The sequence below is a fragment of the Rattus norvegicus genome, chromosome 2, assembly GCF_021556685.1.
Source record: "Rattus norvegicus strain SHRSP/BbbUtx chromosome 2, alternate assembly SHRSP_T2T, whole genome shotgun sequence".
In the NCBI taxonomy this organism is placed as follows: Eukaryota; Metazoa; Chordata; class Mammalia; order Rodentia; family Muridae; genus Rattus; species Rattus norvegicus.
In genome coordinates this window covers 188,754,162-188,766,812 of record NC_141535.1, presented here as the reverse complement: position 1 = coordinate 188,766,812, position 12,651 = coordinate 188,754,162, and the positions used below count along the sequence as shown (strand labels likewise).

General features: G+C 40.7%; 1 protein-coding gene across 2 annotated transcripts in view; it reads right to left on the bottom strand.

The window, feature by feature from the left end:
• The window catches only part of Tbx15 (T-box transcription factor 15), a 104,964-nt gene that overhangs the window by 5,139 nt on the left and 87,174 nt on the right, over positions 1-12,651 (bottom strand). For both annotated transcript variants that reach the window (NM_001395075.1, XM_087619918.1), the window contains 1 exon segment: positions 10,222-10,319. In NM_001395075.1, the coding sequence (NP_001382004.1) occupies positions 10,222-10,319 (98 nt within the window).

The following is a 12,651-nucleotide window of genomic DNA, read 5'->3' as shown; positions in this document are numbered from 1 at the left end:
AAAAAAGAAGAAGAAGAAGAAAATGAAGAAGAAGGGAATTATTAACAAGTTACAGGGTTTTCTGCGGAGCAGATGAGAGGCACATGTTAAAAAGTTTGTAGTCAGCTTGCTTTGGCTTTTAAATGGCAGTCACTAGAAATGAGACTCAGTGGCTTGCTGAGCTTCAGGGGGTGGGAGACTCCACGTGAGCTAGTGTTTGAAGGAGAGGGCAAGCCCATCCAAAAAAGGGTCACATCGCTTCCATCCACTTTAAAGTAACATTGTTGTACACTTAAAGTACTCAAAACAGTTAACAACTAGTTCTCAGTCCACATGGAAAGAGCATTTTCAAAATGCTAACCTAGATGCTGCGAAGTCTTCGTCCCCTTATGATCTAATAGCTTGTCACATGTTAAGAGATTGGGAGTGCCAGTCAAGTGCAAACAAGCTTAAGGAGGCAGCCTTCATTCATGTCCACACTTGATGAAGCAGAGACCTCTCCTCACAAAAAGCACCAGAGCAGTGTGGGAAGCCAGGCTGGGCTGATAAGGGCTGCCACTCAAAGCAAAGCTTGCCTTGCTTGTTCACCACATCTCCTTTGTCCATGCAAGGTCATGGGTTCTCTGAGCATCTTCATATGGGTTTGCTTAATGGACAAATTGTGGACGGTAGACCTGAACAAATCTGGTTCCAATCCCTTGCTATCTTACAATAGGACTTTAATAAATCAGTCTCTCTGTTTTGGGCTCCATAGATACGTAAGTGGGATTTCTAACATCTACCTTTCTGGGGATGTTTTAAGAAATTACAAAGTAATCCTATTTTGGCATCTAGACAGAAAACAAGCTCTTTCCTGAGAGAAGGAGTAAAGAATGAGAAAAAGAGAACTTGAAGAATGTCCACTCCAACAAAGATGGCTCACATGTGTTGGCTCCTGTCCAGAGCGAGCAGGGCATCTTGGCCTCTCTACACACTAATGAGCATGATGTTCCAAGATGTATGTGCCACATTGTTTCGAGCTAAAAGGACTTCCATGGTGCGGATGATGGAAGACAGAGCTAATTGACAGCTCTGGGCCCACCTGAGCTATGTCCCCAGGGGAGCCACAGTTCCTCTTCCAATGGTCTATCCTTCCTCCGTACCCAATGAGCCCACAAAGAAAACAAGCTGTTCTATGCCTTGCTTTCTTCTCATCCAGCAAAGCAGAACTGGTAGGACATGCGCACACCAGTGCCTTCCCCATCATCCTCAGGGATGCTACTCCACTTCTGAGAGGGGATTCAAACATAACGTCGTCGTTAACAACTTCATACTCTCAGGTAACCCAGAATTACTCTCTACCACTTCAGAACCCTAACATTCCATTTTACTCAGGAACCCAAGTGAGGAGGCACACATTAAAATGCGCATCCAACATTAACTGGTGCCAATATTCAAGGCTAAGAGCCAAGACAACCAAGAATGCATATTTAGCAGTGATCCCATATGAGGACAATAACCTAGAATACACTTGTGGACCATGAAGACAAGTTAAATGTGTCCGTGAAAATCCTGAATACCAAACCTGCTGACTTTTGCATCTTTAAATTGATCACTTCCAGACTGTAATATGTGGGTTTTCACATATAGCTTCCTTTTGGGTTTATTTTGTTGTGACACACACACACACACACACACACACACACACACACACACACACTCAACCAGTAAGATAATACCTCATCTGGATGAGTAAAGAATAAGTTTCCATGTAATTACTTGTTCTAGTGACTTGACTCTCCTCGCCTTATAACTTGAGAGTTTTTGTCCCTGGAGAGAGCTGATTCCCAATGTAGGAGGTAAAACATCAGCAGCCCATGAACTGGTCCCAGTGAAGAAGCTCATGGGCCGTAAAGTTTAATGAGCGTGGCAACTGAGATACTATCCTCAGCTGAGATGAGGACCTTTCTCATGATGTAAATGTGAACATCATAGTCCCAGAGGGAAGTGTACAGTTCACATTGTAGAAAGATGGAAACCTCATTCATCCTTTTCCATAAACTGTAAAACCCTGTATAGCTCCAAATTTATTCTTCTTCAAACAGCCTCATCCAATCACACTCTGTACCTGGCCCTAAAACAGCCTCATACAATCACATTCTGTACCTGGTCCCATTTTCCCTGTCCTCTAGGAGCACACCCACACACACTTCTTAGCCTCCCTCCTTCATTTTTCCTGCTCATTTCAGGCTTCCTTGTTGCCACTGGCATTTAATCTGCTTCTCCTAAGGCAACAATGTATCCACTGGAACACCCTACCCCCACCCTATCCCTCACCCCTGCTGCCCTGCTTCCTTCTGCTTTCACACTTCACCTCCAGGAAAAGACTAAGTACCTGGCCTGGAAAAGCAAGGTGTCATATTTCCCCAGCACTACAGTAATTGGTTCTGAGGGGACCCAATTAGAATCAATGAGAGTTAGTGAGACTTGGTAAAAGCCCTTGAGGAGAAGCATATGTCCTTTCCCCTTAGAGAGGAAACAAAAATATCTAAGGCCAAGAATCTTTTCAAAGCTACCACAGGGACAATTGAGAATGAAGTCACCATGGAGGAAACCTGAGTGTAAAGAAATGGGGCAGGTTCTAGCCAGGGTGATCTGCTTAAGCCCCTGACTTAGATTTGCCTAAAGAAGCTATCTAATCCTGGCTGTTTTACAAGTGAATGAGTTGCTCTTTTGATTTGCTGTTTTGTTTTGATTCTTTTCTACTTACATAAATATTCTAATTGATATATGTCTCTGATTCTACAAGCTCTGACTATGAATCTCAAGGTCTGAGAACATTGGAATAAATCCGAAGAAGAAAAAGAAAATGATTGGGGGACAGTCTCTAGACCCTTGGTGAGTGGAAACTGTGACTGAAACCCTTGACTATCAATAACTAGGATTTGAACTGTCTGGATGCCTGGCAGTTACCTGGCTCTGCTAAAAGAATATCTGGTGAGCTATCTGCCTTAAGTCCAAAACATACAATCTCTTAAGTGGAAAAGCCAATCAGAGGCGCTTCTGATCTTCCCTGGTTCTCCTCAATGAGATCAAATTAAACAATTAGATACAAATTGAACAATTGGAAACAAATCAAACAATTGGATACAGGCAGGCAGTTTTCAAAAGGAGGACTTTTCATACGGACACATTTATATCACATAAGAAATGCAAGGTGGAGATTATAAAAACAGCTACTATATATATAAAAGAGTTGTCAAGATGGCTCAACAGGTAAAGGCACTTACCACCAAGCCTGATTAAATTATCTGAGATAGGTGATGCAAGGAAAAGACTTGAAAGTTGGAGATAGACTCTGAAAGTTGTCTTCTGACCTTTACATGTATGATGTGGTACTTAATTGTGGATGGACACACACACACACACACACACACACACACACAACATAACAAATTTAAAAAAAAAACTTCTAAGTCCATCGTAAAGACATATACACATATATCAATGCAATGGTTACAACAGGAAAGAGATTCTGAAAACCAACTGCAAACTCGCAAATCATCTGAAGAATCAAAGGAAAGACTGACAATTACCAAGGTGCTGTATTCTGGTTTATGAAGCACAGTCAAATAGTTGAAAGATATAAAGGAAGATATATTTCAAAATGGAAGTAAACAATTGCGGGGTCTGGATAGGGTGACTTTGGGAAAACCAGAGTTAAATGAGATTCGTAGATTCCTGAGCTGGTGGTGCCCTTATTCTCCTTCTGGGCTAATACCCTGCAGACAAGCATGACCACTTTGCATTGTTTCTTAAAGTCCACCAATATAAGGATTATGTTTTGATGCATCTCCATATTGTAAACTTTTTAAATCATGATTAGGATATATATTTCCTCAAACATTCGTTTTGTTTTGGTATTTTTTTATCTTGTTGGGTTTTGTTGGTTTGATTTTTCCTTTGACTTTTGGGGCTTTGCAGGGAAGGAATTTTGTGAAAGAGAGTGAAGGAGAGAGAAGATGAACTTAGACAGGAAAGGAGACTGAGAAGACCTGGAAGGATTGGGGGAGGGGAAAGAATATGATCAAAATATATAAAGATATTAAATAAGAAACAATGTTTAAGAAATGAATAATTCTTCTCTTTAGTGTTTGAAATATAAAGTGCTCCAACATACAACAAAGACACATGTTCCACTATGTTCATAGCAGCCTTATTTATAATAGCCAAAAGCTGGAAAGAACCCAGATGCCCTTCAACAGAGGAATGGATACAGAAAATGTGATACATCTACACAATGGAATATTACTCAGCTATCAAAAACAATGACTTCATGAAATTCATAGGCAAATGGATGGACCTAGAAATTATCATCCTGAGTGAGGTAACCCAATCACAGAAATCTACACATGGTATGCACTCATTGATAAATTAATATTAGCCTAAATGCTTGAATTACCCAAGATGCACAGACTATATGAAACTCAAGAAGGATGACCAAAATGGGGATGCTTCACTCCTTCTTAAAAAGGGGAACAAGAATACCCATAGGAGGGGCTAGAGAAGCAAAGATTGGAGCAGTAACTGAAGGAATGGCCGTTCAGAGCCTGCTCCACATTTAGCATATAGATAGATAGATAGATAGATAGATAGATAGATAGATAGATAGATAGATAGATAGATAGATAGATCCACCAAAACTAGATAAGATGGATGGATGAAGCTAAGAAGTTACTGACAGGAACCGGATATAGATCTCTCCTGAAAGATGCAGCCAAAACATGTCAAATACAGAGGCGAATGCCAGCAGCAAAGCACTGGACCGAGAATGGAACACCTGTTGGAGGAATTAGAGAAAAGTCTGAAGGAGCTGAAGGGGCTTGCTACCCCATAAGAACAACAATGCCAACCAACCAGAGCTTCCAGGGACAAAGACTGATGGACTGATCCTGGGCTCCAACTACATAGGTAGCAGTGAATAGCCTTGTTGGGGCACCAGTGGAAGGGGAAGCCCTTGGTCCTACCAAGGTTGGACACCCGGTGTAGGGGATTGTTGTGGGTACGGGTAATGGGGGGAGGATGGGGAGGGGAACACCCATATAGAAGGGGAGAGGGAGGGGTTAGTGGGCTGATGGACATTAATCCGGGGAAAGGGAATAACATTTGAAATGTAAATAAGAAATACCCAATTTAATAAAAATTAAAGAAAAAAAGAAATATAGAGTACATTACCATTTTTCTCGTCTCCCCCCAGTGTCATGGGACACCTGGACTTTAATTCTATCTTACCTATCAATCAGCTTTTCACCATTCTTTCCTCACCAACTGTTAATTATTTCTGTTTCACACTAATCTCCTTTCCCTTCAACTTTAAGCATAAAGCTAGTGAGTCCCTGCCGAGCACAGTAACAATATTCCCCTACTATAGCACTCACTGCTATATTAGTTGTGCTCATTCCATCCCTATTTGAGCTTCAAATGTGAATTGGATATTGTGCCTGGACCCAAGAATTTTATCATTAAGGGGGTAGTGCTGAGAAAAAGAGCAGTGAATGATATTAAACAAAGAATGAAACCAACAAGGGGGATACCCTAAAAGACCAGCTTGCTAAGAATGGCAGAGAAAATCCCTCAAGGCAGTGCTGCTTGAGCTGAGATTTCAGAAAGGGGTAGTTCTCAGTAAGCAAGTGAGTAAACATGAGCCCTCTAGACAGGCAAACAGCATGTGACAGGAAAGAGTACAGCATGTCTGAAAAAAAATGATGGAGGTGAGCCTGGTGCAGGGTAGAAGGGAAGTAGGATAGAGGACATCCTATCCCACTATAGGGAACTATAGGGAACAATATCTTATCCCACTCTAGGGAACTACAGGAAACATCCTTGATTACTTAGTAAATCCTAGGTGATTTTCTAAGTAGCTTATCTTAAGGTACCAATTTATCTAATCCTCGTGGTTATTATCTCTACTTCAGAGGTCTGTATGTTAACAGAACAAAAATAAATCATGGCCACTGAACAATTTTAAGCAAGTTGGGGTATAAAGTTGGTATGAGTAGGTGTGTATTTTGAAACACTGACCAGAACCCTGTGCAGAATGTTGGAGCAGAATAGAGAGGCTTTGGAGGACGTCATAATCATCCAGGTAAAAATGATGATGGATCAAAGTCAGGAGGCGGCATGGGAGAGTAGAGATGTGAATAGATTCAAGACATGAGTGATAGGCTGTGAGGATGGGTCCAGGAAAAACACCCTTGATGTCAAGTGTGTGGTACCCTTCTCTCAGGAGAGGCTCTTATGTCCAGACTTTAGGACAATTGTTATCAAACTGTGGGTTGCAACTCATTTGGAGGTCGAAGGACCCTTTTACAGGGGTCATATATCAGGTATCCTGCATATCAGATATTTATATTATATATGATTCATAACTGTAGGAAAATTACATCTATGAATAACAACAAAATAATTTCATGAATGATACCAGCACAACATGAAGAACTCTATTAAGGGGCTGCTGCATCAGGAAGGTTGAGAACCATTGCTTTAGGAAGTATAAGTATGATATGTTATCCATTACAAATTGAGTATCTTTGATCTGAGATTATTGAAACTAGAAGTTTCCTGAATTTATAGGTTTTTTTATATTTTTAGAATATTTATATATACCTCTGAGACATTCTAAGGCTAGAACCCTAACTTCAAAATACGAAAATGTGTCTTGTTTCACATATACCTATACACATAACCTAAAAGTAGTTGTATGCAATATTTTTTAATAATTTTGTGCAAGGGAACTTGCATCATTCCCCTGCTCATCAGGATCTGTGTAAATTAGTCATCTTTGAATCACTGCAATGACTTCACAATTCAAACATTAACTTTCAATGACCTAGTTTCTCAATATCTTTAATACTTTGTTTTTATGTGTATATGTGGAGTAGGGTATGTGTTTGCATGAGTGCAAGTGCTATTGAAATCAGTCAGGTCTCCCAGAGCTGGGGTCATAGACAGTTGTGAGCCACATGGCATGGTGCTGGGAACCAAGCTTAGATCCTCTGCAAGAGCAGTATATGTTCTTATCTGTTGAGCCTTCTCTCCAGTCCTTCAATGTGTTATTCATATGACAGGTCAAGTATATAATCTCTCTCACTGGCCAGCTTCTAACTACACTCAAATGAATGAAGAGCCAGTCACCAACAGGGACTGTCCATAATTCTACTGTTCTAATTGCCTGACCAACGCTGAAACAGCCAATGGTGTTGAAATCTACAACGATGTCTGCTAGCCCATGAGCAGAAAGCAGGCTTGTCAAATGCTAGGTCCATGTTTCCACAGAAAAAGACAAAATATTAAGTGGGGTACAACTGGAATCATTCCTTTCAGCACAACAGCTCTCAAATCACTTGGATTACTGATCGTAAAAGTTCAGTTTTGTCATAAAGATACAGTGTATGTATGGGGAAACCAAGGCAGAATTTTTATTTAAAACACCCATCAGAGAACGACAGGATCGCATTATATTTGGTTATAACAGACCCAGATTCTTAGTTTTCTGTTTATATGGCCTTAATCACCTTCCCCAAATGTGATGGGCAAACTGAACTGTCAAGTTGATTGAACTGAAACACTCTAGATTAGTAGAGCACATTTTCAGGTCTCTGTGAGTTTGTTTCTTGGCCCAAAGGTCATGCTGTTTTGACCAAGTCAGTTATTTAATCTGTGGATGGATTCAAAATCTGAACAGACCATCATGATGTGGTCGGACCATGGAAGAATGAGAAGAAAAAGCTGGTTTGCTTACTCTGACAGAGTCCTGGTCAAGACTTATTGCTAATCATGTCTCAAATACTTAGTCATCAGAAAAACCCATGGTTCACATTCACATTCATCCTTGTACAAAAGGAGTGGGCAGTCAGGGAGACAGTGATTGTAAAGGCGTGACATCTACTCTGTACTGAGAGTTTGTTAGGATTTTAAATATCCATCTCCTTTAATATTTATTGGAATAGAGTATGTTTTTCCATAGCATACAGAAAGAAAACCTGAGTGGCAAGAAGACTGAGAAACTCATGAGGGTCCCAACTCTAGGAAGTAATGGTAAGAACCTAATTCAAATTGTGTAACTGGAGTCTATGCAGGACTAGGAATTGAAGCTAAGTCCTCAAGCACCTTATAGAAATGCTCCACACCTTAATTAAATTCATAGCTCCCATTTTACTTGTGTGTGTGTGTGTGTGTGTGTGTGTGTGTGTGAGAGAGAGAGAGAGAGAGACAGAGAGAGAAGAGAGACAGAGACAGAGACAGAGACCGAGAGATATGATAATTTTTGCCAACTTGACACAAATTCAAGTCACCTGGGAAGAGAGACCCTCAGCTGAGGAATTGCCTCTATCAGATTGGCCCGTGGACCTGCAGTCGAGCATTTTCTTGATTAATTATTGACATGGCCACCCCTGGACAGGTGGTCCTGAATTGTATAAGAAAAAAAACTGAACTTGAGCCTCTGTGTGAGCCAGTTAGCAATGTTGATGGTCTCTACCTCCATTCCTGCCTCTAGTTCCTGCCTTGAGTTACTCCCTACCTTGGCTTTCCTCCCTGATGGTCGTGCAACCTACCAGTAAATAAGCCCTTTTCCTCCCCAAGTTCCTTCTGGTTGGTGTTGTATCATGGCAACAAAAGCAAAATGGGACGAATAGAGTAGACGCTGTGCTTGAACTTACTCTGTACCCAGTTTTTATATTTGTGATCCTCATGGCCCAGCCCTGCAAACAGCTGTACCACAAGGCGCATATGAGTCTATGTTTTAATTATATCCATCTTTAAAACTCAAAATATTTCAGCTATGTTGGTCACAAATCAAAATCAGCGTGCAAAGCATTAGCTACTCCCTGTGAGAATAGTAAGTGGTGTCAGATATTATAAAGTCCTAGAATGGCCTCCTAAATAAACAGAAATTTAAAAATTAGGCTTCTGTCTAATGATGAGTATTTACTGGAACAGAAGGAACATAAATCTGAACATCATGCCCAGAGTCACTTTGGGAAGGAGAATACTGCAGAAGGAAATATAAGCCAGTCTACACTCTGAGAAACTTTCACTCAAAAACCTAGATGATTGGGCCTCAGAATATGACTGGACTGACAGTAGGTTCAAATCCTGTGATCCTTCTGTACACCTCACCGAAGTTTTTCAACCTGAGCTACAAGAGAGGAAAGATTAGAAAAACCACAAAGTGGGCAAAGTCCACTTAACCCACAATGTGACAAGGCTGTGATAGTTTCAAACAGGCCAAAAATACATACATACATACATACATACATACATACATACATACATACATACATAAATAAATATCAAGGTGACATGTCGTAGAGCTCTGATGGACTTGAAACAGCCTCCTTCTCAATGTGAGACCTCATTTCATCCCACTGAAAATCAGAGCTTTTGTCACTAAAAGACTAGGAAAAAAGAAAAATGATGAGATTTCCGTAAAGAGTACATGAATACATTATGATGGTCTCTTTAAACAGCAAGGCCTGTGTGCGTGCTTAGAGTAGAGTAATCACAGTGGTCCCATTACAGTCATTGTAATGGAATTGTACCTATTGGGCTATAGATGTCATTTAGAAGGAAGGAAGGAAAGAAGGAGGAAAGGAAAGAAGGAACCAATGATGCATGGTGGTTTAAATGAAAAGTATTTCCCATAGGCTCACATATGTTGACAGATGGTCCCTAGTTGGTGGTATTGCTTAGAGAGATTGTGGAACCTTCCAGAGGTAAAGACTTGGAAGGCATACATCACTGGAATCCAGCTTTGAGGGTTTATAGCCTTGCCCCTCTGTCTGCAATACACCTCTGCTTCCTGTGTGTGGTTGAGATATGATTTCTCACTTCTTGATCTCTCCCACGTGCCATGACTTCTCTGCTCTTATGGACTCCAGTCCCCTAGAACCATAAGCCAAAATGAACTATTGTGTTCCTGAAGTTTCTTTTGATTGTGGTATGTTATCACTAGCAGAGGAAAGGAAATGTCACAGAAATCTATGGCTTTAGCAAAGAATTCTGAATGTAAATGACACGCTGACTCTAGGTCCAGCTAATTTGCAGAACTGGTGGTGCCTTTATCATTCGTGGAGCCGCAAGTTCTTTGTTCCCAGAGAATTGGTATAATCACTGTGTTGGCTTACAGTCCCTGTGCCACACTCAATTCAGCTTCCCCATCCACTGCTGTCTACAGAGCAGAGGCCTTGCCCAAAGCTTTACCTTGCTGCTTTTGCATGGTAGTGAAGTCCTCAAAGGTCAGTGTGCGCACAGGAGGTCTCCAGAATGCATAAGTCTCCATGATGGCTTCAAGTCCAGTTCTGGAATCAAAAGAGACAGAAAATCAACTTGTAGCTAATTCCAAAATGTCACTGACATTAAAGGATGACAGGTGTGTTGTCTGTTGAGAGGCATACTATAGGCACTGAGGGAAGTCAGCCTGGGAAAGTACAGGTTCTGGATGCTGCTACATTGGTGGAGAAGGAGAGAGGAAACTAATTCAGATCATTCACAAGAAAGTCCTTAACCATGATGAAGTTGAATGCTGACTTTCCTTCCTAAGAGGTTCAGTGAGCATGATAATAAAGTGTACTTAAGGTCAAGGGTACCATGAGTACAGCTGAGCAAAGAGTGACACTGACTGCTTCTCATGCCACCACCATTACCTCATCATGGCTGATACATCCTGTCCCAGAGCCAACCCCACATCCCGAGAGTGTGAAGGCTCAATGAAGCTGTCAAGCTGAGGTGACTCCAAAGTTCTCTTAAGTCAACAGAGAAAAGTAGGGCACCAGAAATAAAGGGGAGTAAACAAATACACTCAAGTTTTTTATTGTAGCAAAAAATATCTACCCAAAGGAAAAGGAAAACTATGCAATGGGCAAAAAGAACAGTCCATATCTCCAAATACTTTGTCTTCGTTTGTAGCTTAGTAAGTGGTCATTAAAAACCATAAAGTGTCAGACTTTAGAAAATGTCTAGTATTTTAAGATACATTTATTCACAGCTTCTGTTGTGCTCATGTTATACAACCTGTAGATTGGAATGTACACACATGGTTTCTTTACCATTCAACTACTTCCTTGTAGGAAGTGCTGAAGTCATTGCCAGATGACTACCAGAATATTGTTGATGATACACAACATCCTCAAAACAGAACAATGCTTGGAGCTCTGCTGAAAGCTTTGAGTAGAGCTTTTTGAGTATTTATTTCAAAACTGTTTCTCCTGTGTCAGGAAAGAAACCCAGGGACTGCGGTAGGTGGGGGTAGAAGAATGGGGAACCACAATGGTATATGTTTCTTCATTGTGAAGTCACCACAAAGGGCCTAATATGCCTCTTAGGAGGAGACAGGTCTTTCCCCCTGGAAAAAAAAGTATGCTCTCTGACCTTCTACCTGAGTACTTCACTTGTTCAGCTCTGTTACATACCAAGAACAAAGTGAGAGGTTTTATTTTAAGGGAGAACAAATACCTTCTCCCTTTAACTGGTGATGACCCCCCCCCCCTGCAATCTTCTCAGATGAGACACACACACACTGATCGTCTCCTTGTGTTGGAAAATTTGCTTTCTGAATCAGCTTTAGTCACACACTTCACTTTCTAAAGTCTTTCCTGGATCTTGGAGGCTTTAAATACACGAACGCTGGCAAACCAAACTCTGTATTTTAAGAAGAAGTTCACAGGAGAAAGCAGTGCATGGTGTTTATTAGCTGTTAATCTGTGAGAGGCAGGAATAGACAGTATCTCTACCATCACCCTACATGGGTCCTGAATGTAGTTCGTGGAACTATTTGTGGATAGAAAGAGCTCAGGCAATTAAAGGGAGTTCAGAATAATAAGGGGATAGTCAGATAAAACCATGCTGAGCCTGGGCGGATAGAAGAAACAGATAGGCCCAGCTTAGATCTGACTGCTTTGTCCTGGAATGTTGGCAGCCCACCAGAAAAACCTAGGATTCCCTTTAATGGCACAGGAGGTCACGGCAGATGGCAAGGGTTTATTGTTCCACCTTCCAGTCCATGTTTTTCAGGGACAAGTGTATGTCATAAGGACAAAAGCTAGCACAAGGACGAAGAGCAACCCTTTCTCATTCCATAAAAAAGTGCTAGCAAACTGCGAAATTTCAATAGTACTATAGCATAATGCCTATTTTCCTGTTAATTCTATTTATTGAGTAAGTAGAAATGGGTTTGGATTCTTTTCCATAATACTATTTCAAAATATTATGTTATGGTATGAATTACTTTATAAGTAGTTGACTCTAAAATAATAACTATGTATCAGCTATCAAATATAACATAATAAAAACAGTGATGGAATAATATATTTAAAATACAAGATTTATAGATGTTGGGTATTCTGTCTCTTCTGGCATTTTCTTCAATGATTATCTAGCCTCTGTTGATGCTAGAATTTCTTGAGAAGATATTCTGAGTTTTTGTTAGATCTGTTATTAAACTACGTCTGACATTTGGCTGAAATCTCTGATGTAATTATTTTCATCCTGCAGTGAAATGATGAAACGCTCATACGTTGCCCACTAAGCATCCTTCTTCCACATCTCCTCCTTTCACCTTCCTTAGTCTAAAAATACAGCATGCCTTCCATAGACATATCCAGAAGTTCACACAACAGGGGTTTTCTCAAGGCA